This window comes from Eretmochelys imbricata, chromosome 18 (assembly GCF_965152235.1).
Source record: "Eretmochelys imbricata isolate rEreImb1 chromosome 18, rEreImb1.hap1, whole genome shotgun sequence".
Lineage (NCBI taxonomy): Eukaryota > Metazoa > Chordata > Testudines > Cheloniidae > Eretmochelys > Eretmochelys imbricata.
The window spans coordinates 9,567,252-9,594,135 of NC_135589.1; the positions used below are offsets into that span (position 1 = coordinate 9,567,252).

The 26,884-nt window shown below is 46.4% G+C and overlaps 2 protein-coding genes across 3 annotated transcripts in view; both read left to right on the forward strand.

Annotated features, from left to right (window-relative positions):
- The window catches only part of PINK1 (PTEN induced kinase 1), a 58,303-nt gene that overhangs the window by 11,672 nt on the left and 19,747 nt on the right, over window positions 1-26,884 (forward strand). The window contains exons 6-8 of one of the 2 annotated variants that reach the window (XM_077837523.1): window positions 2,807-2,934; window positions 4,645-4,881; window positions 5,343-6,918. In XM_077837523.1, the coding sequence (XP_077693649.1) occupies window positions 2,807-2,934; window positions 4,645-4,881; window positions 5,343-5,603 (626 nt within the window). In that variant the 3' untranslated portion in view covers window positions 5,604-6,918. Of the gene's footprint in view, window positions 1-2,806; window positions 2,935-4,644; window positions 4,882-5,342; window positions 6,919-26,884 lie in introns of those variants that run through there. The other variant, XM_077837524.1, reaches the window with a different exon arrangement.
- On the forward strand, window positions 11,818-26,652 carry LOC144277027 (agmatinase, mitochondrial-like). Its single transcript, XM_077837526.1, has 7 exons — window positions 11,818-12,403; window positions 14,946-15,148; window positions 15,779-15,827; window positions 19,606-19,801; window positions 20,457-20,636; window positions 22,743-22,827; window positions 25,419-26,652. Exons 1-7 carry the CDS (start codon window positions 11,991-11,993, stop codon window positions 25,490-25,492), a joined length of 1,200 nt encoding a protein of 399 aa, XP_077693652.1. The 5' UTR covers window positions 11,818-11,990; the 3' UTR covers window positions 25,493-26,652.

The following is a 26,884-nucleotide window of genomic DNA, read 5'->3' on the forward strand; positions in this document are numbered from 1 at the left end:
AAGGCTGCTTTTATAATGAGCCAGCCACTCCCAGTCGCTATTCAAGCCCAAATTAATGGTGTTAAATTTGCAAATGAATTTTAGTTCCGCTGTTTCTCTTTGAAGTCTGTTTCTGAAGTTTTTTTTTCAAGTATAGCTACTTTCAAAACTGTTATAGAATGTCCAGGAAGATTGAAGTGTTCTCCCACTGACTTTTGTATGTTACCATTCCTGATGTCCGATTTGTGTCCATTATTCTTTTATGTAGGGACTGTCCGGTTTGGCCAATTTACATGGCAGAGGGGGATTGCTGGCACATGATGGCATATATAACATTAGTAGACGTGCAGGTGAATGAGCCTCTGATGGTGTGGCTGATGTGGTTGGGTCCTCTGATGGTGTCGCCAGAGTAGATATGGGGACAGAGTAGGCAACGAGGTTTGTTACAGGGATTGGTTTCTGGATTAGTGTTTCTGTGGTGTGGTGTGTAGTTGCTGGTGAGTATTTGCTTCAGGTTGGGGGGCTGTCTGTAAGCGAGAACTGGCCTGCCTCCCAAGGTCTGAGAGAGTGAGGGATCGTTTTCCAGGATAGGTTGCAGATCGTTGATAAACACACTTTGTCAGTATATTTATGTCTGCTTATGTAATTTTCACTCCATGCATCTGAAGAAGTGGGGTTTTTACCCATGAAAGCTTATGCTCAAATCTCTTAGTCTTTTAAGGTGCCACTGGACTCTTTGTTGTTTTTTGGATACAGACTAACATAGCTATCCCCTGATATAAGTCACTTAGGTTATGTCTATACTACCGTGGTAAGTCAACCTAAGTTACACAACTCTAGCTACGTGAATAACGTAGCTGGAGTCGACGTAGCTTAGGTCGACTTACTGTGGTGTCTGTACTGCACTGGGTCAACAGGAGACACTCTCCCATCGACTTACCTTACTCCTCTCGTTCCCGGTGGAGTACCAGGGTTGATCGGAGAGCGCTCTGCTGTTGATTTAGCAGGTCTTCACTAGACCCGCTAAATTGACTCCCAGTGCATCGGTCACCGGAGCGTCGATCCTGCGGTAGTGTAGACGTAGCCTTAGGTTATGTCTCTATTACCCGCTGCGTCGGTGGGCAGCGATTGATCCAGTGGAGGTCGATTTATCGCATCTAGAGTAGATGCGATAAATCGACCCCCAAGCGCTCTCCCGTTGACTCCTGTATTCCGCCGCCGCAAGAGGCGCAGGTGGAGTCAACGGGGGAGCGGCAGCAGTCGACTCACCGCAGTGAGTCCACCACAGTGAGTAGGTCTAAGTATGTCAACTTCAGCTACGTTATTCACGTAGCTGAAGTTGCATAACTTAGATCGATCCCGCCCGTGTAGACCAGGCCTTAGATGCTTTTGAAAATCACATCCACGGTGTTTAATGGGGAAGGAAGTGAGCCTAGATGTTACAGCCTTTGTTTAGGGGAGTTGAGACTCCTAGGTTCTGTTCTTGGCTCTACCACATGCTGCTGTTGTGACAGCTGGGAAAGTCACTTAGCCTCTCTGTGCCTCAGTTTCCCCATCAGTAAACTGGAGATAATGATTCGCAGCCTCACAGGGGTGTTGTGGTGTTTGTTCAGTGTCTGTTACATGCTTGGAGATCATCAGATGAAAGGTGCTATGGAAGGACAAAGCACTGTTAACAAGATATGTTGCAAAAAATAAGTGAATGACTGCTTAAACAGAGAGCAGAGGGGCATGCACTAGCCTGTACTACAACATTTATGACGCAAAAGCTTCATGTCCATGGTCTCTGTCATTGTAACTTGCCAGGCAATTTCTAAAATCCCACAGCAGAGATAGGTTAGTGATATTGCACCTTCGGATCATTAGCTGAGACCAGAGGGAACAGCATTTTGTTGGTTTGCTGTCACTCTCTTTAACTGAAATTTTAATTACCTGAGCACTGTTTCAGTGTGACCGAGATTCAGACGAACAGGGAACAATAGCAAGTGCCTAGATCTGTGTAATTAAAAATCCTGCTGTAGAAGATTTTTAGAGGTCCTACTAACATAGGTTTCGTTTTCTTGAAGCCTTGTTTGAGCTATACCGAATGCAGATGGTAATGATTAAAACTTCAGTCTCTGGAAATCAATTATTCTCTTTTGCAATGTTTGACTTGGCATCAGCAGAGTAACCATTAACTAGCTCAAACATTTGCCAGCTCCCTGACTCTGTACCAAAGATTCCTTCCATCCCTGATTAATTCTTAACCTTGTGTATCTTCTCTGAAGTCAGAGTGGGACTCAGTCAGACCTGGCACATCAGTCTGTTTTCTCTTATCACTCAGCAGCAGCTCTAATTCTTACACTGCATTTTATATCTAGGAATATGCTTCCGTTCTGCCCATCTCTGCTGTACATTGGTACTGTACCTCACTCGCTGGGTGTCCAAGTTACGATGGAAGCTGTTTAAATGAACACGAGTGTTTTCCTCCATGCAACCTCAGAAACTGAAAGTACTGTGTGTGTGGAGCGTGAGTCCCAGACTGCTGAATTTGGGAGAATCACTGAGGTGTCTGAGAAACCTCTGGATGGTTAACTGATTCTTTATACAGAGAAATGGGCAAACCTTTTACTTTACAAATGTCCCCGGTGTTCTAACTTTTAATACTGAAGAGAGGAGATGCAGAAATGGTCTGCAGTAATATAGATTCCTGTAAGGAATGAGACTGCTTGTGCTGATTAATAGTCAGTCAGTTTTCTGATATGATGTGTGGTATCTAATATGGCCAAGTATTGTACACTGCACATCTCAATTGGGTGCTGACTTTGTTAACCTGTGATGTTTACAGCTGGCTGTCCCTGGCTGGTGATCACAGATTTTGGTTGCTGTTTGGCAGATGAAAATATTGGCTTGAGTTTGCCTTTCACCAGCTGGTATGTGGATCGGGGAGGCAATGGCTGTCTTATGGCACCTGAGGTAATTTCTCATGTGTATGAGTCTCAGTAAGTAATTATAGCCTGTATTAGGTAGTTACATATGTATAGTGCTGTTGGAAGTGTAGGATCCAGTAAAGTCCATTAACATAGATAGGAGCAGGATTAGGTCCAAAGTAATGGATTTGGGGAACACCAAACCTTCCCCTTTGCTCTATATACCCCCCACCACAAGATGAGAAATTCGAATGCCGTTCAAACACGTCCATCTTAGTCAACACTTGGTAAAAGCCTCTTCATTATTGGTTATCTTGCCATTTTTGCCTAGTACTGTGCCCACTAATTTGCTATGTTGGCTGCTGCAGATTGTTGTGGGTGTGGCATTGTTTGTCTAGTTTATCTCCCCACAGAACTTCCTGCCATGGATTGCCATCTCCAATAGCATTGCTTAGAGGATTCATGGTCTGGTTGATTGGCACTACCATGTGGTTAAATGTCTCTGATAAGAACATCAGAATGGCCACACTGGGTCAGACCAACAGTCCATCTAGCCCAGTATCCTGTCTTCCGATAGTGGCCAGCGCCAGGTGCCCCAGAGGGAATGAACAGAACAGGAATCATCAAGTGATCCATCCATTGTCGCCCATTCCCAGCTTCTGGCACACAGAGGCTAGGGACACCATCCCTGCCCATCCTGGCTAATAGCCATTGATGGACCTAATCTCCATGAATTTACCTAGTTCTTGTTTGAACCCTGTTATAGTCTTGGCCTTCACAACATCCTCTGGCAAGGAATTCCACAGGTTGACTGTGCGTTATATGAAAAAAATACTTCCTTTTGTTTGTTTTAAACCTGCTGCCTATTAATTTCATTTGGTGGCCCCTAGTTCTTGTGTTATGAGAAAGAGTAAATAACACTTCCTTATTTACTTTCTCCACACCAGTCATGATTTTATAGACCTCGATCATATCCCCCGCTTAGTCGTCTCTTTTCCAAGATGAAAAGTCCCACTCCTATTATTCTCTCCTCATATAACAGCCGTTCCATACCCCTAATCATTTTTGTTGCGCTTTTCTGAACCTTTTCCATGTCCCATGTATCTTTTTTGAGATGGGGCAACCACATCTGCTGTTGAATTCATCACGAGAACACCATTACAGAGCTCCGCGCTGGGCAATCTCCCGCTGGTATCTTGAGCAACTGAAAATGGGGAAAAAAAATCAGTGTTACAAGGTGGTAGTTGATCTTACGCATAAAAGTAAGAAATTCCAAATTTGGCTGCCTTCCATTCGTATGCCCTCTTCTGCTTAGCTTTTCCAAGGGTCTCAGGACAGTGAGTTCTCCTACACAGCATCTGTGTAGCAATTCTTGCATTGTTATCAAACTAGTAGTCATTCCTCTGCATCCTTTGGGTGGTGGTGAAATTAATTGTGTTTCCTTTCCCTCCCCTGTTACCAGTAGTCGTAACATATGGTAAGGGATCCCTTGCCTGGCACTGGTATACTGGGCAGAAATACTTCTGGCTTTCATGCGGTGTGAAATGGAACACATGGTTCCTTTATAAGGCCACTATCTGGAGTCCCTCTTCAGCTGCCCAAGTAATATATCTCTATAAATACTAAGCTGGGTGCAAGCTTTAGTCAGAAGTAAGAACTGAGTTGATGAATAGAAGAAGATTTATCGGAAGGTTAAACAAACTTGTGCTGTGTATTTCTACCTTCCCATATATTTCCTGTGGTCTTTCTGATGCAGGTGGTCACAGCAATACCAGGTCCAGGTGTCCTGATTGACTACAGTAAAGCAGACGCATGGGCCGTTGGAGCGATAGCGTATGAAATCCTTGGACTGTGTAACCCTTTCTATGGCCAAGGAAGGTCCTCTCTGGAAAGTAGAAGCTACCAAGAAGACCAGCTCCCAGCATTGCCAGATACTGTGCCCTTCGATGTGAAGCAGGTGGTAAAGATGCTACTTCAGCGGGATCCCAACAAGGTGAGAGACCTTGCAGCTGTTGGCATGAGTGGGGTTTTAACAGGGTGTCACTTGCGTAGCAGTCACTTTCCTGAGAGTATTGTGTTAGACTATACAGCGCCTAGCACAATTGGGTCCTTGACCATGACTAGGGCTCCTAAGCGCTGTGTTGGTGGTAATAATAGAAAACTATCATAGGACTTCGATGAAAGTGTGATGCAATATAAAGATCTTGGTACCTGACACTTCTTTGCGTATTACAGTGAAGTTATATTGTAAAAGGGTGGCATTTAATGGAACTTGATTGAACTGGGAGCTCAAGTATAGTAGCCTGACAGCAACAGCCCCACAAAGCCTTTCAACTAGAAGTGAATGTTCAGTGAGATGAGAAGATGCTTGGGAGCATTTCAACAGTATACATCTTATGTGTCTGTTCTAACACCTTTGTCGTTCAGCTGATCTTCTTTCACTTCTCGTTTCAGAGACTGTCTGCTCGAGTTGCAGCTAATGTGCTCCACTTAAGCCTCTGGGGTGAAAATATTCTAGTCCCAAAGAGACTGAAACTAGACAAGATGATTGGCTGGCTTCTTCACCAATCTGCTGCCACTTTACTGATGGATGGACTGGTGGACAGAAGCAGGGTAGAAACTAAGATGAAGACGTGCTTCTTGGCAAATCTGGAGTACGAAGATCTTTGGGAGGCAGCATTTTTGCTGCTCTCTTGGAGAAACCATTCTGCCTGAAAGGTACAATTCTGTGTGTGGCCCTGCAGTAGATAAATGGCATTTACTAAAAGCACTTGGGAATCTGTCTAATGCTTCTGTCTCTCTGGAAGCCTAAAATACTTTAAGGAAAAATATCTGCGGGCCTGGTGTATGTGTTAATGTAAGAGGTTGAGTTTACCTACAGAAAGAATTAGTATACAGAGGGTTGTTGTCTTCCCTGTAGAGAAAACAACATTGAATTTAATGAGATTTGGTATGATTTGGAAAGTGTTTGAAGGCTATCTGGTCAGCTTCATTCACACCGAGAATTTAGATTTACTGCTTGAAGCAAATTCCTGTACAAAAGGGTTTATGCACTGAGGGAAGTATAACACAGCTGCTCTTTACAGAAGAGCATTACAGTTGCACTTTTGTGAATCATACTGATTTTCTGTTCGAACTATAAAGGAAGTTGAACTGATGGAACAAAATGAAATCTTTGTTTTCTTAAATTTGAAACCAGCATCATTCTTATTAAAATAATATTCCTCTGAAGCCATAGATACATTTTATAAAATGACAGCCAAGAGCATCATGATTGAGCTGTTTATCTGTGAGGAGTTCTGTCAGGAGCTGTGGGGTAGGTTATAAAATGCACAGCCAAAGTACTTATCTAATTATATGTAAAATGCAATAGAGGTACTCAATACAGAACAAGTAATTTCTGTTTTCTGATTGATTTGCTATAACAACATTTTTATCCCTTTGAGGGCTCTCCTCAACTCTAATATCCAAATCTGAATTTCACAAGCCAGGCTTGCAGTGTTAGAAGGTTCCCTGCATGAGCTGAACTGGAATACCAAATCCAGATGTCCCCAGGCTTTTGAGAAGTTTGGATTCAGATCTTGATCTGAACTAAGCAACTGAGTCACATCTCTGATCACAGCAGGTCAGTACTTGGACCATTGAGCTAGTCATGTGGCCTTTTAGACTGTGTAGATCTAGGTCTTCTAACCAGATCTAAAATTCCTTCCAGGGACATGCTACTATTTTAGTGTGCCAGTCTCAGAGAGAATTGCATCATGGTTGAAAGAGTGGTGAAAAGAGGTCATGGGGTTAATGGCTCTTTCGGTAGTTATGCTTGACTATGTTCCTTATTATATATACCTGGTTTTCTGTTTCCCTACTAGGGCTTATTCTGTGGTTGTAAGGAAAACACTAATTTTTAACCAGCAGCAAGTGTTGTAGTGAAAATATCATGAGACTTTATAGCTGAGTATTGTGGGTGTTTGCAAAAGTTAGTTCATTTTCCTCTGCACAATAAAGTGGTGACTGTGCTGTTACAATGAATGAATCCACGGATGCTGGTTTTGTCTCTGTTCACTGTAGCCGGACTTAATGCCATAGTGACCTGTGGGTTAATTCATATTGGGTCTTGGCCTTTCAGATTTACTCTTCTGTTGCATGCTAAATATTTGTTTGGATGTGGTCCTGAAAGCATCGTCCGCTCCTTCCAGTCCAGCCCTCAAGGCTCAGTTTATTCTCATACTCCACCACTAAGGATAACCATTAAGTCTAGTTTTTCAAAGAGCATTTGGGAAACAAACCAAGCACCAGGATTGTTCAACATATTCACGGAAGTTCTGAACATTTTCTTGGTCCCTTATATTCTTATTTCAAGGAGATCATTAGAACTGGGCAGTGAGACACTGTGTGTCAGTGACTCACTACACAGGAACAAACTGCCCATGTAGCATGGGTCTCGTAAGTCGTTTGCAATGCTTTTAAAAATGTTTTATTTCAGGCCTCTTCTCCATTCACTTGTAAAATATAATGGAAATATCAATTGCAAATTTGTATTGCACTGGAGTAAATCTGCTTATAGAAATTGGCACCATTCATTTTATAATGCAGTCACTGAGCTATGTGCTTTCATAGCTAACATACCAGAAAGTGTATCAGCTGACTAACATAACCAGCCACCTAATTTGAACCTTTATAGGTGCCATACAACAATACCGAAATGGTCCCACACAGAAGGACCCACAAAAGGCAAAGGATCTGGGAAGATTCAGGAAAATCAAAGTAAATTCTAGCCCTGGAAAAAACAGTTACCTCAAAACCCTGATAAGTTAATGATGTTTTGAGCACAAATTGCCATCAGCAACAATCCCATAACTTGGTAGCGTTCAGTCTAATTGTTTGTGGATGGCAGCACCTACAAGTGCTATCTGTAAATGGGAAGTGGGGGTGAGCTTTATCCCTCGCTGAAAGGATCTTGGAAAAATTCACTGCACAGTTATGTAGACCATGGCTGTTTACTACGGATTCTACCCTATATTTAGGGTAGGGCTCTGCTTCAGCAACATACTATCCATGTTGACAGGATGTTTCTAGCCACGCCCACTGCCAGTTATCAGGACCGTGATAGGTCTGAGGTTTTATGCAGTTTGGCTTTTGAGGCCCTTCGTCTTTTTTTTTCATTTATTTTTTGCTTCAAAGTATGGATTATGGCCTGTGTTCCAAGCCGGAGGTGCTTCCTGAAACATCCCATTCTGCGCTGCCCAAGGGTGGGGTGCTAGCAGCTCCGACAACCTGCAAGATAAGAGCACGGAACTAGAGAAATCTTATCAATGTTTCCATGATAAATGAGGATAGTGAAACAGTAACTAATTTTCCTGAATATAAGCCTGGGTTGGATCTCTCCCCCGCCCCACTGCTCTGTGTTCTGTAACACCCTGTAGAAGATCTGAGGGCTAGTAACCTCAGGCAAGGCACTGCTGATAGTAGTTGCATAACTGCTGCTGAGTTGAAATCTCTGGTTGATGCTGAGATTTCAGCTTGCAGGGAGGGGTAAACGCTGTCACTTTTCTGTTAGCTTTCAACCCCAGCAGTGAATTCTCAGCTTCTCTTTTATGAAAAGGGGTTAATTGGGACATGGGACACAGCATTCATTAATTTTCACTTGAACTAGAGAACTGAGGCTGCCATCTGCATTTATTTGCGTGAAGAGGTATTGTCAGAAGTTCTACCCTGGAACCAGATTGCTTTACACATGTGACTGCCCCTCCTGTCTCTAAGAAGCTCCAGTCTGCAGAACAGTAGGGAGTGGAGTTAGAAACCTTGCATTTGCCAAGCAGATCAGACCACTGATCCATCTAAGCCAGTATCCTGCTTTTCACTGTGACCTCATGCTTCAGTGGAAAGTGAAGAAAAACCCATAGTGCACATAGCTAGTTGTGTAGGGGACTCTTGAACTCTGCAGGCAGTCAGCTGGCATCCTGAAGTAGCAAGTTTCCAAAATGCATTTGTTACTTACAGATGCACCTAAGTATGCCAGGTGATTATTAGGGCAGGGACCAGCTGTGAGACACAATGGGCTAAGGGAAGACAAAACCAAAAGGAGCAGAGGACCAGGAAGCAGAGGTCATTGAGAAATTAAATACACATTCCTAGAAGAGACAAAGGGAAAGATACGTCTGGTGCTTTGCTATAGACAGCGAAAAGAGGTGTGTTGATACTCCACCGATTAGGGCAGGAAGGGCAGACACTTCCACCAACTACCACCCAAGCACATCCTTGTCTAACCAACCTCTCCACGTCGCATCCCTCTTAATATTTTCATCCATCTTGACTCAAGGCATTTTGGACTGCTGTAGTCAATACATCTCACAGCTTCCTTGCATCATCTGAGTCAAGCCTGCTTGGTATGAAACACAGGTGAGCCTCGGATATTCAATCTGGTTTGATCTTGTTCAGTCCAGTGGCCAAAATTAGAGTTGGCAGGAGGACAGCAATTCTGTTTCACACTACCTTTTGAGGTTTTTGTGAAAATTGAATTACGTTGATGTCTGTTTTCAGGTTGAAATGCGAGCTTTTTGATTTGGGAAGATAAGGGATGATACTAAACTGGGAGGAGTGGTAGATACGCTGGAGGGGAGGGATAGGATACAGAAGGACCTAGACAAATTGGAGGATTGGGCCAAAAGAAATCTGATGAGGTTCAATAAGGATAAGTGCAGGGTCCTGCACTTAGGATGGAAGAATCCAATGCACCGCTACAGACTAGGGACCGAATGGCTAGGCAGCAGTTCTGCGGAAAAGGACCTAGGGGTGACAGTGGATGAGAAGCTGGATATGAGTCAGCAGTGTGCCCTTGTTGCCAAGAAGGCCAATGGCATTTTGGGATGTATAAGTAGGGGCATAGCGAGCAGATCGAGGGACGTGATCGTTCCCCTCTATTCGACATTGGTGAGGCCTCATCTGGAGTACTGTGTCCAGTTTTGGGCCCCACACTACAAGAAGGATGTGGATAAATTGGAGAGAGTCCAGCGAAGGGCAACAAAAATGATTAGGGGTCTAGAACACATGACTTATGAGGAGAGGCTGAGGGAGCTGGGATTGTTTAGCCTGCAGAAGAGAAGAATGAGGGGGGATTTGATAGCTGCTTTCAACTACCTGAAAGGGGGTTCCAAAGAGGATGGCTCTAGACTGTTCTCAATGGTAGCAGATGACAGAACGAGGAGTAATGGTCTCAAGTTGCAGTGGGGGAGGTTTAGATTGGATATTAGGAAAAACTTTTTCACTAAGAGGGTGGTGAAACACTGGAATGCGTTACCTAGGGAGGTGGTAGAATCTCCTTCCTTAGAGGTTTTTAAGGTCAGGCTTGACAAAGCCCTGGCTGGGATGATTTAACTGGGAATTGGTCCTGCTTCGAGCAGGGGGTTGGACTAGATGACCTTCTGGGGTCCCTTCCAACCCTGATATTCTATGATTCTATGATTCTAAGGGTGAGATGTGGGAGGTGATCCAGGTACAATCTCTGCTCTGCTTGATTCAGAGCAGAGATTTTCATCCCAGATGACTCTGAATGAGGCAGAGTAGGGACTTGAACCTGGGTCTCTAACATCCCAGGCCAGCAGTCTTGTCACCAGGGAACAGAACACATGTGTATTCTTGCATGCACACAAAATAGTCTCGCTGAAAATTTCCTCAAAACTGATCTGTCTCCATGAAATGTTTCAGTTTTGCTGAAATTTCAGTTTGTTGAAAATGTTCCAACTATCTCTAGCCAAGATTAATATAGTTTTTTTTTAAAAGGTTGCAGGTTCCTGCTTGCTAAAAATGGGAAAGCTGGGGCTTGTGAAGCAAAGAAATGCTGAGTGTCCATCATCAGAATGTATTTAACCACTGGAAGCTTTTGGTCACAGCTGGATTTTGGCAGAGAGTTTGCCATTTTCTGATATACACTGACAGTGTTCACAGCTGCACTGTTACAAGGAGTTGCCATTTCTTGGGCTTCCTACTATGAGAGTTCATATCACTTGGGTATTAATCGAAAATGTGATAAAACTCTAGGATTGTATTACTTCCAACCCAAAGTCTTTTATGATGACTAAGGCCTACGCTTCCCTGGGGACTTACCCTGAGTCCAGTCATCAGTGGCTGGTTGCCGGTATAGTTACCAGTGCATCTCCCCTAGAAAAGGAAAGCTGACATTTGTACTGATACAGCTGACTTTGCTCTAAGTGCTACAGCCGCATACTGGGACTCTGTGTGTACATGCTTGGGGTTTGCACTAGGCCAGCTGGGCATCTGGAGCTGGAACTGGGGCAAATCCGCATAACTCCCTTGGAGAATTGTCTGTGGAGACCTAATAGGCAAGGCTCATGCTGAAATCACATGGTCCTCAAGAAAGTGGAAAGTCAGAGGGTGAGATGTGAAGAAAAAGTTCTTCTCTTTTCCCTAAACCTTTGCTACGACACCTGACCCCTTTAAACAGCTGCTGCATTCCCCGTCAGTGTGTATTGCAGCAGGGCAGTGAAGACAACTTGTAATTCTAGTGGTAAATTTTGCAAAGGATCCCTTCGACTAACAGGCAAAGGTAGCTCAGGCAGTTCTGTAGTGAGGCCTGTGGCTTCCTTTTCCTTTAATCATATGGAGGTGCGGCCCGCAGGGACCACAGGCTGCTTGATTTAAATGAACATGTTGCAAGCTGGAACCTGGCCACGTCAGATCACGGCAATAATGCTCCATGCGGCACAAATTCAAATTGCTCCGGCCATTTGGCTGAGTAGACTCTGGGGTCCCTGACACGGCATCTGACAATCCCAGAGGAGGAAAAGACTCCATTTCCCAGAATGCAAGGTGGGAGGAAACGGGGGGGACGGGGGAGTGGGAATGGATTATGGGGAAAGGGTAGGAGTTTAAAGGTGCTGTATCTCTGCTATTGGCCTGGAGGAACAGAGGGAGGTTTGGATTTCGGTGTTGCACTTTGAACCTGCCAGGGGGAAGGGAATGAGGGGGGTGGCATGAGTGCTGTCTGTCTCTGCTACCCAGCCACTCTCTGCTTTGAACCTGAAGGGCCAGCTCTGGGCGTCTGGGTGTCTGCTGTGCTGGGGGAGGAGGGCTAAGCAGGGGGTGCAGATGGAGGCCCTCTTTCTGCGAGGCAGCCAGCTGCTCTGGAGAACGCTCTGCAAGGAGCGACTCTGCCTTCGGAAGTTCTCGGCAACTTTCCTGGCAGCCAAGCTCCAGCCACCTTTGCTGAGCAGCCCCAGAGCTAGCCCGTGTGTGTGGGCCACAGCTCACCCCGCTGCAGCTGGCTCCCTGCCTGGCTTCCATCGTGGGGGCTTGGAGCACCTGCTCGCTGGGCATGGTGCCCCTCGCCGCTTTCTCGCTGGTTCTAGCTTCAATATGCCTCCCAGTGCTCAATTCGTAGCCAGGCCCGTGGGGGTCTGCTCCATGATGAAGCTGCCCATTCAGACTTCACCAGAGGGACTAGATGCTGCTTTTGTTGGGGTGCCCCTTGACACGGGAACCTCCAACCGTCCTGGTGCAAGGTAAGGGGCAGCTATTAGGCTAAGAGCTGAGGAGGGGGAAGCCACAACCCATGAGATAGGGGCTATTCAAGAAAAATCCCAGGGGAGTCAGTGCTGATGAAAGATTGGGACCGACTGCCTGGTAGCATGCAGGCCTCTTGTTATTCCAGGGAACAGATATGGCAGAATGCAAGGTTTCCCGTACTGCCCTGCCAGTCTGCCTCGGGCACGTCCTGCAGGGACCAAGAAAAAGCGGGAGAGGGTGGTTTGCTCTTGGTACCCATTCAGTCCTGTTCGGGCTGCTAATGAAGGTGCCAGTTGTCAGAGTGGTTCTGTAATGTGACAGTCAGGGACCAGACACCCCAGGGGGAGAACAAGGGTCTGAACCCCAAAGAATTTGCAGTTGAATCAACCGACTGAATATAATATTATTGTACTATAAAAGCACATTGAGTAAAGTCTTTTATGAAAACTGGTGACATGCTGGTCGTGAATATCAGCGTGATGTATGTATGGGTGGTGCATAGAGTTATGTATGGGTGCTGAAAATATGTTCCTATAATATGTTGTGGAGAGAGTTGATAAACCAACTTGCCTGAGACAAAGGAATATGGATTTACCTGTCTAGGTCAGAGGTGGGCAAACTTTTTGGGCCAAGGGCCACATCTGGACGGGGAAATTGCATGTAGGGCCATGAATGTAGGGCTGGGGCAGGGGGTTGGGGTGTGGGAGGGATTGCAAGGTGTGGGAAGGGGTGAAGTGTGTAGGAGGGGGCTCAGGGCAGGGGGTTGAGGTGCGGCAGGGGGCTGGGGTGCAGAAGGGGTGTGGGGTGTGGCAGGTGGCTAAGGGCAGGAGGTTGGGGTGCAGGAGGGGTGCGGCAGGGGGGATCGAGGATGGGGGGGTTGGGGTGCAGGAGGGGTGCGGGCTCCAGCCTGGCACCACTTACCTTGAGCTGCTCCAGGTGGCAGCAGGGCTATGGCAGGCTCCCTGCCTGCCCTAGCGAGACGCCGCTCCCGGTAGCAGCTGGCACCACGTCCCTCGGCCCCGGGGAATGGGGGGGCAAAGGGCTTCGCGTGCTGCCCTCGTCTGTGGGTGCCTCCCCTGAAGCTCCCGTTGGCCACGGTTCTCTGTTCCTTGCCGATGGGAGCTGTGGGGGGCGGTGTCTGCAGGTGAGGGCAGCGCGCGGAGCCCTCTGCCCCCACTCCTCCCAGGGGCCGCAGGAACGTGGTGCCGGCCACTTATTGGAGAGGCGCGGGGCTGGCAATCCCACGAGATGGATTCGAAGCCCTGACGGGCCAGATCGGGCCTGCGGCCCATAGTTTGCCCACTCCTGGTTTAGATCAACCTCTATAAGCCAAAGGACAATGAAAGTACATTTATATATGAGGTAAACACAGCAATCAAACTAACAAACGGCAGCATATTGGGGACAGAGTCTGCACTCCTAGGAAGTCTTCCCGGCTCCTGATCCAAAGACAATGGACTTTGGCAAAGATAAAGTACAGCAAAAAGACATTCTAGTTATCCATCACTTATGGGAACACTGAGGCTGTGCATTCCTCTTACCTAAACGGCTGGAGTTGCGGGGAATTTGATTGAGTGAGTAACCTGCTTAGGCGAAGTTTATAACTTGCTAAAAATAATCCTTAGTCACTAGAAAGCATGTTTGGTTTGTAACCATACCAGTCTGTTTTCCTCTGGCTTAGTATCATTTACATCTAGGTTCTTTATTAATAAACTTATTCTTAGTTTTACTATAAACCATCTCCGTTAGGGTGACCAGATAGCAGGTGCGAAAAATCGGGATACTTTTTTTGGGGGGGGGGGCAGGGGGGGAATAGTTGCGCATCTAAGACAAAGCCCCTAATATGGCGACATCTGGTCACCCTAATCTCAGTGCTGTTATGTTGAAGTAAGTGGGAGTCTTCAGCTAATCTAACAGGTTAATGAGTACATTGTCTCTGTGGAGACAGCAAACCTAATAGTGTCTGTGAGTGTCCATTGAGCGTGACTGGATGCTGCAGGGAGACGCCCATTTCAGGCTTTCCAGTCGTGAGCATGGCCTAAGCACTTCAGCAGATGGATCATGTGTGGCTCCAGTCAGAGACTTTCTTGTAAATCTAGTGTGACTGGCAAAGAGTTTCAAAAGCACCTGACAATTTAGACACTTTAAAGGGAGCGGAGGTTGAAAAGGTGGGTGTTCAGCATATCTGAAAAGCAGGCCCCTGAAAATCTTTTCAGGTTGGCCACCCAGAATCAGAGTCACATGTGAAAATCTTTGCATGCACTCTCGATTTGCAGTAAGCTCTCTGCCTGGATCTACAGATGACCTGTCTGTTGAAACCATTCGGCCATACTCATTATGCATCTGACGTAGACTATCACAACCACAATATAGTCCCACTTGAAACATTTGCCCCAATGGTCTTTCCAGCCTTCAACTCCTAAGTGTCTAGGAGGAGTGTGTGCCCAACCAGCCATGTGTTCAGAATCCCCGGTTTCTATACAAGTTTCGTCCTCGAACCATCCCAGATAACGAAGTGTGGGATTCTTTCCCTTCCAGGTTCGGCCCTCGCCATATTCGAGCGGAGTCGGGCATGGTGAGAATGTATAACCCCAGCACTGGGGCAGCACCTTTCCATTCCCTCATGGTTGCTGACATTGGTGATGTGAATGTGAACCTCTACAACCTGCAGGACAGCTGCAGGCAAATCCGAGAAGCCTATCAGAAGATTGTGGCAGCTGGCTGCATTCCCCTCACGATGGGTAAGGAACCCAGGGCTGGGCCCAATCTCATGCTTTGCTGTTAAAACACCAGAAAGTGGGCACCTGGAAGAATAGCAGGATCCATTAAAGCCACCTCCCCCTTCTGCCCCATACACTGCAATGGATACAGACTAATTTATTAACAGGGTCTTGAGAGTGCGACAGAGCTACTCTCTCCTCCCCGCTGAGATAATTCAGTCTCCTGCAGCTGCTCCCAGACCTTTGCTGCTGCTGGTTCAGCTCTGGGGCTGGGGCTGGGGGAGAGGCATCTCTCCCGCAGCCTGCTGCGGCGAGAGAGGGCTGTATATCCGGGATCTGCATTCAGAAGCTGGCCTTGAGTCCCAGCTGTAGCAAGAGAGTGACAGCCAGCTGGATTTTTAGAGCTTTTAAAAAGAGAAGCTGCCCCTTTTTATATTGTCTGCCACCAATTAAACTGCAGGGAAGGTAGTTAGATGAATAAAGGCTGTTGCTTCGAAAGGATGAGCTCTCTCTTTGTGAAGTGCGGATGTGTTCCCCTATGAGAGGAGTGGTACAATATGAATGTAGCTTGCTATGACTGGAAAATATATCTGGTCAGTGCTGGCCTGTTCTTATTACATAGCATGTTCTCTGTTCCCTGTCCCGTTGCAGGTGGTGATCACACAATAACATACCCGATCCTGCAGGCAGTGGCAGAAAAGTAAGTTTAAAGTCTTTTCTCAAGACTAAACATGCCCAATTTTTGGTCACTTTTCCTCATAGGTCAGGCTTCCTAACCCTTTTATCATTTTGGTTGCTCTCCTCTGGACTCTCTCCAATTCGTCCATATCTTTCTTAAAGTGTGGTGCCCAGACCTGGACACAATACCCCAGCAGAGGCCTCATTATTGCTGTGTGTAGTGGGGCAATTTACCTCCCTTGTCTTACCTACAACACTCCCGTTTATACACCCCAAAATGTTGTTAGCCTTTTTCGCCACAGCATCACATTGTTGGCTTATAATCAACTTATGATCTACTAAACCCCCACACCCTTTTCAGCAGTCTGACCACCTCCCAGTTATTCTCCATTTTGTAGTTGTGCGTTTGATTTTTCCTTCCTCGTGTACTGCTTTGCACTTGTCCTTATTTAATTTCATCTTGTTGATTTCATACCAATTCTCCAATTTGTCAAAATTGTTTTGAATTCTCATACCGTCCTCCAAAGTGCTAGCGACCCCTCACGGCTTGGTGTCATTTGCAGTGTTTAGAACATCCTCTCCATTCCATTAGCCAAGTCATTAATGAAAATGTTGAATAGCACTGAACTCAGGATAGAGCCCTACGGGACCCCACCAGATGTGGTCTCCCAATTTGACAGCATACCTTTGATAAATACTCTTTGAGTACGGTCTTCAACCAGTTTTGCACCCACCTTAAAGTAATTTCATCTAGACTACATTTTGCTAGTTTGCTTATGAGACTGTTATGTGGGACTGTGTCCAAAGCCATACTGAAATCTAGACACATCATGTCTACAGCTTCCCCGCCGTCAACTAGACCAGTAACCCTGTCGAAAAAGAAATTTGGTGGGGTTGGCATGATTTCTTCTTGATGAATCCCTTGTGGCTATTCTTTATAACTCTAGTATCCTGTAGGTGCTTACAAATTTATTACTTAATAATATATTCCAGATTCTTTCATCTATTGAAGTTAGGCTGACTGATCTATAATTCCCCGGGTCCTCTTTGTTCCCCTTTTTAAAGATCATTACAATGTTTGCTTTTCTCCAGTCCTCTGGGATCTTACTTGCCCTCCCTGGGTTCTCAAACATAATCATGAACAGTTCTGAGATTTCCCCAGCTAGTTCCGTAAGTACCCTGAAATTAATTTCATCAGGCTCTGCTGACTTGAATACATCTAATTTAAAGAAATAGTCTTTAACTTGTTCTTTCTCTATTTTGGCTTGCATTCCTTCCTTCTTGTTCTTAATATTAATTGTGTTAAGTATTGTCACAATTGTGTTAAGTCACAATTTATCTTTTTAGTGAAGACTGTAGTATTCAGGCATTACACAGCTCAGCCTTCTTAATGTCGTCAGTTATTAGCTCTCCCTCTCTGCTAAATGGAGGACCTACACTTTCCTTTGTGTCTCTAATCCTACTCATGTATTCATAGAACCTCTTCTTATTGCCTTTTATGTCGCTTGGTAGGTGTAACTCATTTTGTGCCCATCTTTCTGATTTTGTCCCTACATGCTTGTGCTATTCTTTTATACTCATCATCAGCAATTTGTCCATGTTTCCACGTTTTTGTAGGCTTCCTTTTTAATTTTCAGGTCATTAAAGAACTGCTGATGGAGCCATCTTAGCTTCCTACTGTTCTTATCTTTCCAATGGCTCCTCAGACATTTGGGGTTCCAGGGTTCGTGTAATCAGACAGGGTTGGAGAGTCATGTGAGGGATAAAGTCGGGCTGCAGCAGTATCTGTCAATCAATAGCTAGATGCTGGCAATCTTCCTGTTTGCTCCTCTCACTTACTCAGAGCTTGTTTGTGCTGATCCCAGCTGGCATCTTGTGTCTGCACTCGGTCTCTGGCTATCTTTGCCCTAGAGTTAATTGGTGCGCTCATGTGCTTATTGCCTTCCTGAACCTGCTGAATAGAAAGATGCCTTCTCAGAGGTCTGAAGCCATAGGAATCTAGGGTGGGAAGAAGACCTTGACAAATCAATTGTATGATCTGTTTGGCATCTAGATCTCTATCATTGTGAAGAATCCAAGATTTTATGCTGAAGGATTGAACAAGGTCAGAACTACTTGTTGTTAGAGAGCTTATTCCTTCACTCTCCCACTTCCCTGGTCCTTCTCGCATGAACAGAGAGCAACAATACCCGAAGTCCGAAGGTGCAAACAATTCAATGTTTATTGGGGTGAACTTCCAGCAAGCTTAAATACAAGTTCCTTTTTCCTTATTTTCGAATCCCAACTTACTTCCTGTTTGCCCCTAATTTATACAGTAATATTCTTAGCTATACCTTAACCAATCATTCTACTGAAATTTAACTAACCAATCCTAACATATTGTAACATGATTAGCTAACCAATTATATCCCACCACCTTAATTAGTTTACACCCAGCAAAATTAATTATACAGCAGACAGAAACAATCACAGAATCAGACAGAGACCATGCCAATAAACAATAGCAAAGTGGGAACTATAATGACAAAACAATACAGAAGTGAGGATTTCACATCCCAGCTATTGATAAGTGAGTTCTTGCCAGACAGGATGCTATCAGACTAAGTTTCCTTTTACATTTTCTAGGCACTTCCCTTTCTCTGGAGGGGATAGGAATACAATCCTGTCCTGATAGCGCCTGACAGCCCAATAGCACCTTATTTCAGTATGACTAGTTTGGAATGTGAGGATGTGACCGGTCGCTTCCCAGCTTATGGCTGCTTCTGCTGCTTAGCCAAAGGCCTTAGCCTAAGAACAGGGCCTCAAACTGTCACAGTAAGAGAAGGCCCTTATACCAGCAGACAGTGATTTTGATTCTTTCTTTTATACCTCTAGAACTAGCCAAGTGATAAGAATACCCCTAAATTCGTAAAGTACAGGCCTTTGCAGACAGGCCTGAATATCTATATCCTAACACTTGTGACAAAGTTCCTCCTCTGCCTTGGTGGGGCCTGCGCTTTTTGGCAGATTTGCTCCCCTCAGAGGTTCACGGCAGCCCTCAGTTTGGCCACTTCTGCTAGAGGCGCTAACCTCATCGCCAGCCAGTGTGAGGGAAACTTCTCCACCATCTCTGTTGTCCCACCTAGGGGGTCAGGGACAGGCCAGATCCCTTTCCAAATTAGACCTTCCCTTCTGGTGTTGCTCACAGCCCAGGTCAACTCCTCCTGTGTCCAATTGGGAGTTGGGGGGAACCCGGGCCCACCCTCTACTCCGGGTTCCAGCCCAGGGCCCTGTGGATAGCAGCTGTCTAAGTCTCCTGTATCCGCTGTGTGACAGCTACAGCTACAACCCCCTAAGCTACTTCCCCATGGCCTCCCCCCAGCACCTTCTTTATCCTCACCGCAGGATCTTCCTTCTGAAGCCTGATCACGCTTGTACTCCTCAGTCCTCCAGCAGCATGCCTTCTCGCTCCTTGTATGCCCCCCTCCAAACAGATGGGAGGTCCTTGTTAAAAACCAGGTGTCCTGATTAATCTGCCTGCCATAATTGATTCTAGTAAGTTCTTAATTGGCTCCAGGTGTCTTAATTGGTTCTAGCAGGTTCCTGATTGCTCTAGGGCAGCCCCTGCTCTGGTTACTCAGGGAACCGAAAACTAGTCATCCTGTGGCCAGTATATTTGCCTTCGACCGGACTCCTGTACCCCACTGGTCTCGGTCTGTCACATACTGTAAGCACCTGTGTTAACCAAAGCATCCACACAAATGCATGTGAGCATGGGGCTGGAGCTAAGGCCATGTTTGTGCCTGCCCTGTCCCAATTAGGCATGGTCCCGTGGGACTGGTGCACGTGGATGCTCACACCGACACAGGAGACACAGCGCTGGGGGAGAAGATCTACCATGGGACGCCATTCCGACGCTGCGTGGACGAGGGGCTCCTGGACTGCAAACGCGTGGTTCAGATCGGAATCAGAGGCTCCTCCTACACCCCGGATCCCTACAAATACTGCTGGGACCAGGTAGCGTATACCGCTGCCAAAACCTTCCCTACTCTCCACCGGGCCCAGCCTGTGCAGTCAGCCATTGATTTCAGTGCTGGGAATAACAATATGTCCCTCTTCTTCCTGAGACGGCTGCTGAGAGGCTTGCTGAGTGTGTGTGATGTGAGATCCTCAGACAAAAGGTGCAAGATGATATTGTTCATTAACTGATGCCGTGGCATGGAACACTTCTCCCACTCCAGTCCCTGCAACTAAGACACTTAGAGCAGGACAAAAGCCACCCGCTGCCATTCTTTTCATTTATTGTCCCTCTCTCCTCCTTTTGCACCAGATGGCAAGGGAATGGCACCCCCGCTCCCTCATTGCTCTCCTGTCTGTGCTGTTTCCAGCAGCATATGCCCTGAACAGCTTCACCTGTGGGAAAAGCGCTACTTGCCAGGGCAGGTGGAGACCATAGTCTGTCCTACGTGGGGGCATAATGGAAGAGGGAGCAAATGCGAGACCACAGAATGGCTGGAAGCACCATTGTGATCTGCAGAAGACACTTGCTTTGGCCAGTTAGAGCTGTTTGCATAAACGTTACACTGGACCACTGCTCTCTCCACCCGTTTCCTTTCCCCAGCAGCGTGTTTCAAGCAGGTGAAGCCAACCTTTCTTCTCCTTCCTCCACCAGGGTTTCCGTGTCGTCCTGGCTGAAGACTGCTGGCTGAAATCATTGGTACCACTGATGGGGGAGGTGAGAAAGCAGATGGGAGCCAAGCCCATTTACATCAGCTTTGATATTGATGGATTGGACCCTGCATATGCCCCTGGCACAGGGACACCTGAAATTGCTGGTCTCACACCTGCTCAGGTAAGGAGATGCTCAGACTTTATTTCTGAATGTGCAGAGTGGATGCAGGGAAAACCTGGCTCCCTTTAAAGGAAGTCCCAGGGCTTACACTGTCCGCCCCTAGAAATCATAGAATCATAGAATATCAGGATTGGAAGGGACCTCAGGAGGTCCTCTAGTCCAATCCCCTGCTCAAAGCAGGACCAAGCCCCAGTTTTTGCCCCAAATCCCTAAATGGCCCCCTCGAGGATTGAACTCACAACCCTGAGTTTAGCAGGCCAATGCTCAAACCACTGAGCTATCCCTCCCCCCTAAGCTGGACACACTTTCTCCTTTCCCAGACACACAGCTTGGGATCTCATTCCCCTTGTCCCAGCACACAGGGCAGTTCACAGACAACTGCCTGGAGATCAGGGTAGCTCCCTCCATAGGCAAGTCAATACCCCTGACAGACACAGGCACGTTTCCTTCACTGTCACAATTCTCCACCCAGCTAACAGGTAAGGTCCAGGGACACTCATCTTCCACTCTCCTTGCCTTCCCACCCTGCTGCCTAGACACAGCCATCAGCTCACAAGGCTGCCTAGGCTCATCCAAACTTTCCTTACTAAGCACCTTGCCACTCCCAACAGATCCCCTGCCCTGCCTGCGTTTCCCCGCACTCAGGTGGGGTCTCAGCTCCCACTGTGCTCAGCGCTGCCCTTGCTGTCCCAGTGGGGCAGGCAGCTTTCCTCACTGCATCAGAGCCAGCGTGAGCCCCCTCTCCGGTGTGCAAGGGGGGCGGGGAACCCCAGGGGTCTGGTTACAGGCAGGCAGGTAGCCTGAACCTAGCAGGTCCTCCCCCCTGGCAGCCCGGTCATCTGCATTTTCACTGACCATTTCCCTCTCCACCGATTGATTCCCTGATTCAAATTCAAACCCTCGGCAGTTACAGGAGCAGGGCCTGGATCCTGTCCCAAAGAGGCACAGTCACCCCACAACAGGGTCTCTCAGTTGGTATCCTGGAGCCCCACCCCTCCTGTGTCTGCATAGGGATCTGGGCCATAGGCAGGGCGAGGGGCTTCATCCCTGGGACCCTCACCCAGCTCACACAGCCCCTCAGCATCTGAGGCTGCACCACCCAGGGCCTGACAACAGTTCTCTCTGTCCCAGGATCTCGCCACCCCAGGAATGTCTCCCCATTTACCATCACCTTCTGCTCCCACTGGAGGTCCGAGGGGCCTGGCACCAGGAAACTCCACACAGACAGATAGATTGGGGTCAGGAGTGGGAGCCCGTCCACCTCCCCACCCATCTGGCTGACGGAGTCTATGGCCTTGGGACCCAGCAAGGGAGCTAGACACCGGGGCTTTTCCACAGGGTCCCCCTGGTTCAAATCTCCAGCCTGCTCAAAGGCAGTGAGGTGGCATCCACATCTCCCCCCCCGCTTGCCCCTTAACCAGGGGCAGCAATTTAGTCTCGAGGTTCCCTGCGGAACTGGCACCCTGGGGTCTATCCCCACTCACCCCTGGGAGGTCCCCTAGGCCTCTCTGCTCCACCACCGCCAGTTCATGCTGCTGCTGCTTCTGCAGCTCTTTCTTGGACTCTCGCTGTCTCTCACAGTCCTCTTGCTCTCTCAGACTCAGCTCCAATCCCGTCCGTCTCCGATCCCCCAATGGGGAACCCGATAGTGAAGACCCTTGTCTGGTCGGGGACAGGAGTCTTGGGGATGAATCTAAGGGTCAAGGAACTAAATGGGATTTAGAAGTTTTTAAACAAGAAACTTGGCAGAGCGGAAACTGAAATCACTGAGAACTCCTATTGTGTCCTGCCTATAATCTAGAGAGAGATTGGAAGTTACCCTTCTAGTATAGGAAAAGCCACTGCTAAGGGAGATTGAGCTGATATACAGTTTGATGGTGTCTCAGTATTTATACATCTAATCCTCTGCTTTCCGCTCACTCCGGATCAATATGTAACAAACAAAGAGCACTAGGTTACAGCAGTGATCTCAGACTGTATCTTCTCAGATTTCATGTCAGCTGTGTTTAAAAACCAAAACACCCCCTTGGCTATTTAAATATAGAGAGTGTTTTCAAAGTTAACAATTTGGGTACCTAGTAACTAGCCGTTTCTTACCTTCCCTAGGCTTTGGAGATCATTCGTGGGTGCCAAGGACTGAATATAGTGGGATGTGACCTTGTTGAAGTTGCACCAATCTATGATGCTTCTGGTGAGTCCCAGGAAATATTTGGGACAATAAAGCAAACTTAGAGAACTGCTGCATACCATGTTTGTCAGTAGTAGATTGGGTCCTGTTTAGCTGTGGGCACTGGACGCTGTCTAGAGTTCAAAACAAAAAGACAGATATTTGGTCCTGGACAGCTTGAGCATCCCTAGAGAACATAGTGATGGCTGTTGGAAATACTTATAGTCAGGTTTCAGAGTAACAGCCGTGTTAGTCTGTATTCGCAAAAAGAAAAGGAGTACTTGTGGCACCTTAGAGACTAACCAATTTATTTGAGCATAAGCTTTCGTAAGCTACAAAAAAGCTTATGCTCAAATAAATTGGTTAGTCTCTAAGATGCCACAATTACTCCTTTTCTCTCTGTATAGAGTGTGAAGATAGTGTAACTGGAATATACTTCATGCAAAAGGTCTCTTGTAAGGTATCATTACAAAGCTTATAATCCACTGAGTGTGGTCATCCTAGTTGTATAAATGTATCACTCTTGTATCAGAAACTAGAAATATGAAATATAACTCTGAGGGCCTATTGTAGTTATGCAAATGGGCCATGAATGGTGGCTTGGAATCTTGATGGCTCCCATCCACCAGGACAATTGACTGTGGATGGCTCTGTTTGCAGGCAGGCCTTCCTGTGAGTCAGGCTGGGAGGAAAGACGGCTTGGGGTCTCACAGGACATGTGATTATGTCACCTGAACTGGAATCCATCTTTAACCTAGTGTTTTTCCACTGAGAAGGAGGGGTGGGAACCCAGAGGGCCAAAGGATTCCCGCCTGATGCAAAAGATATATAAGTGGGTGGAACAGAACAAGGGCGGCAGCCATCATGAGGAATCTCCTAGCTACCACCTGAGCTGGAACAAGGGCTGTACCCGGGGAAAGGATTGTGCCCAGACTAGGAAGGTGTCCAGCTCCAGTCTGTGAAAGAATCTTATTGAAGCATCTCTAAGGGTGAGATTTTATCTGTATTCAGTTTTTAGTACTGGACTAGACGTAGACTGGCGTGTTTTATTTTATTTTGCTTGGTAATTCACTTTGTTCTGTCTATTACTACTTGGAACCACTTAAATCCAATTTTCTGTATTTAATAAAATCACTTTTTACTTATTAATTAACCCAGAGTATGTATTAATACTTGGGGGGGAGGGGGAGGCAAACAGCTGTGCATCTCTCTATCCGTGCTATAGAGAGCAAACAATTTATGAGTTTTACTCTGTATAAAGCTTATAGAGGGTAAACAGATTTATATAGGGTTTGGACCCCATTGGGAGTTGGGCATCTGAGTGTTAAAGACAGGCACACTTCTGTAAGCTGCTTTCAGTTAAGCCTCCAGCTGTTAGGGGACGTGGTTCAGAGCTGGGTCTGGGTTTGCAGCCGGCTAGCGGGTCTGGCTCAAACCAGGCAGGGCACTGAAGTCCTAAGCTGTCTGGGCAGGAAAGCAGGGGCAGACGTAGTCTTGGCACACCAGGTGGCAGCTCCCAGGGGGTTTCTGTGATCCCGCCCGTCACAATGGCGAGTGAACATACGGACAGGACCAAGTGTGTTCTCTTCCCTTGTACAATGGGAAAGACTACAGCTTTCCACCAAGGCACTCACTAGGGAAGTAGCACCAGCTGTGAATCGGGGCAGGCGCTGTAGGTACAGCCTTAGTGTACTGTGCAAATGAAACTTGTGTGACTAAGAATTAAGTTACTCGTGTATTGTTTCAGCTGTTGCCTATCCGTTACTCTAATTTATTTCCTGGGGTTGGGGTAGAGATTCCATTTGAAGACAAGAAGGCAGTTTGGTAGAACTAAAGCATTCAGCATAACTACATTGGTAGTTTACCAGCACAGACAGCTTTTCACTAGTGTATGGCTTTTAAGCAGCCGGTCTCAGTCAGGCAAGTGAATTTGTGCAGGAGCACGTCATTGATTTGAATGAGCCTCTGCCAACATGTTTCAGAGTAACAGCCGTGTTAGTCTGTATTCGCAAAAAGAAAAGGAGTACTTGTGGCATCTTAGAGACTAACCAATTTATTTGAGCATGAGCTTTCGTGAGCTACAGCTCACTTCATCGGATGCATACCGTGGAAACTGCAGCAGACTTTATATATACACAGAGAATATGAAACAATACCTCCTCCCACCCCACTGTCCTGCTGGCAGGACAGTGGGGTGGGAGGAGGTATTGTTTCATATTCTCTGTGTATATATAAAGTCTGCTGCAGTTTCCACGGTATGCATCCGATGAAGTGAGCTGTAGCTCACGAAAGCTCATTACCAGCAGGACAGTGGGGTGGGAGGAGGTATTGTTTCATATTCTCTGTGTATATATAAAGTCTGCTGCAGTTTCCACGGTATGCATCCGATGAAGTGAGCTGTAGCTCACGAAAGCTCATGCTCAAATAAATTGGTTAGTCTCTAAGGTGCCACAAGTACTCCTTTTCTTTCTGCCAACATGGAGTCAATTACAGGCTGGGGCCTAGATATCGGAGGAAGAGTTGGAAAATAACCCCTTCTTCGTGTAGTAATGACTTTCTGACTGACCCTTTAATTGGAAGCCATTGGATAGTCATGGTTTTTTCTTTGTTTGTAGGTAACACAGCCCTCATGGGAGCAAATCTGCTGTTTGAAATGCTGTGCGCACTCCCGCGAGTCAAAACGATTTAAAGCCGTGTAGGGCGGGCTCCAGCTTAGGCAAATCAAGTCACGACCGCTCTCTCTTCACCGACAAGATGAGTTTAATATTCACAGCCTTTCCACACAAGTACTTTGACATAATATGAATGAAGAAAAAAGCCTGAATGGAACAACTCAGTCAGATTTTGCTTTTAATTTCCACCTTCCCTCACCTCTGCAGTTAGAGAAGGGGCGAGGGAAAGCTAAGCTTTGTGGTAGAGAATAAAAGCCATTCCTCATCAGACAAAGTCATTTCATGCTCCTTGTATGCTATAAGCAGCGGCTAGAATAGATGCTGGAATTGCGGGGGGAAGGCTTAATGTTCATGTTGCTGTAGTAATATGGCTTAGCAGCATATGGGTCCAGTGATGGCAGCTGGAATTCTTTCAATATCAAAACTGGTGGCTATGATCTAAAATGTGGGGGTCTTTTGGAAGTGCCTAGTAAAGACTTTTTTCCACTAAACATAAAACCTAGGAGGAGAGCAATATACAGACATAATGTAACATCCTGGCTCCCTTCCAAGGGTATGGAATAGAAGAGAAGTTCTTCTGGCTGCTTTATGCAGTGGATCCAAACTGACACTAGCTCCAAGCCCTACCTTAGGAGAGGACTTATGCCAAGGCACTGTGTTCTCCCTCGCAGTGATGGGACGTTTCTAAACCCTCTTTATGCATGATTTTCCTAGGGCCCATAGCTGTCAGCCTTCAGGAGGGCAATAGGAACATTGACTAAAATACAGGGCAGCTTTTGGAAACAGTTGTCCTTGGTTAAGCAGCCCTGTTGCCTGAGTGGAGATAACTAGCCCATTGCATTTGCTAAATCACAAGCAGTTAACAGCTATCGAACTTTTGCAATTAACTCATGTACGCCACAACGCACTGTCAGTTTGTCAATTAAAATGCAAGGCCACCTCATCGTCTCACATTAAAATAGTTTATTTCAGTTGCGAATCTGTAATAATCTTAAAATAAAATGAAAAGGAGTACTTTTGGCACCTTAGAGACTAACCAATTTATTTGAGCATGAGCTTTCGTGAGCCACAGCTCACTTCATCAGATGAAATAAAATAAATAAATAAAATAAAATGACATTATCAGTGCCTGTTCACAAATACAAAAACAAAAATTAAAAAAAGACATTTGCCAAATAAGTTAAGTTATTCTCCCCACCCCCCCGCCCCGAGTATCAAAAGTGCAAAATATTTACCTGCTTTTCAATCTAATCTCCCAGGCTGCATTATTGTATTAGTTCCTGGCAAGCTTTTACTGACCACATATATGTCAGCCATCACTGTGAAGCTGCTGTGTACCACACCCAGTTAAGGGGAAAGGGCAGGTACAGTATTTGGACTCTAGGCTACGTTTCCCTGTGTTGTAACGA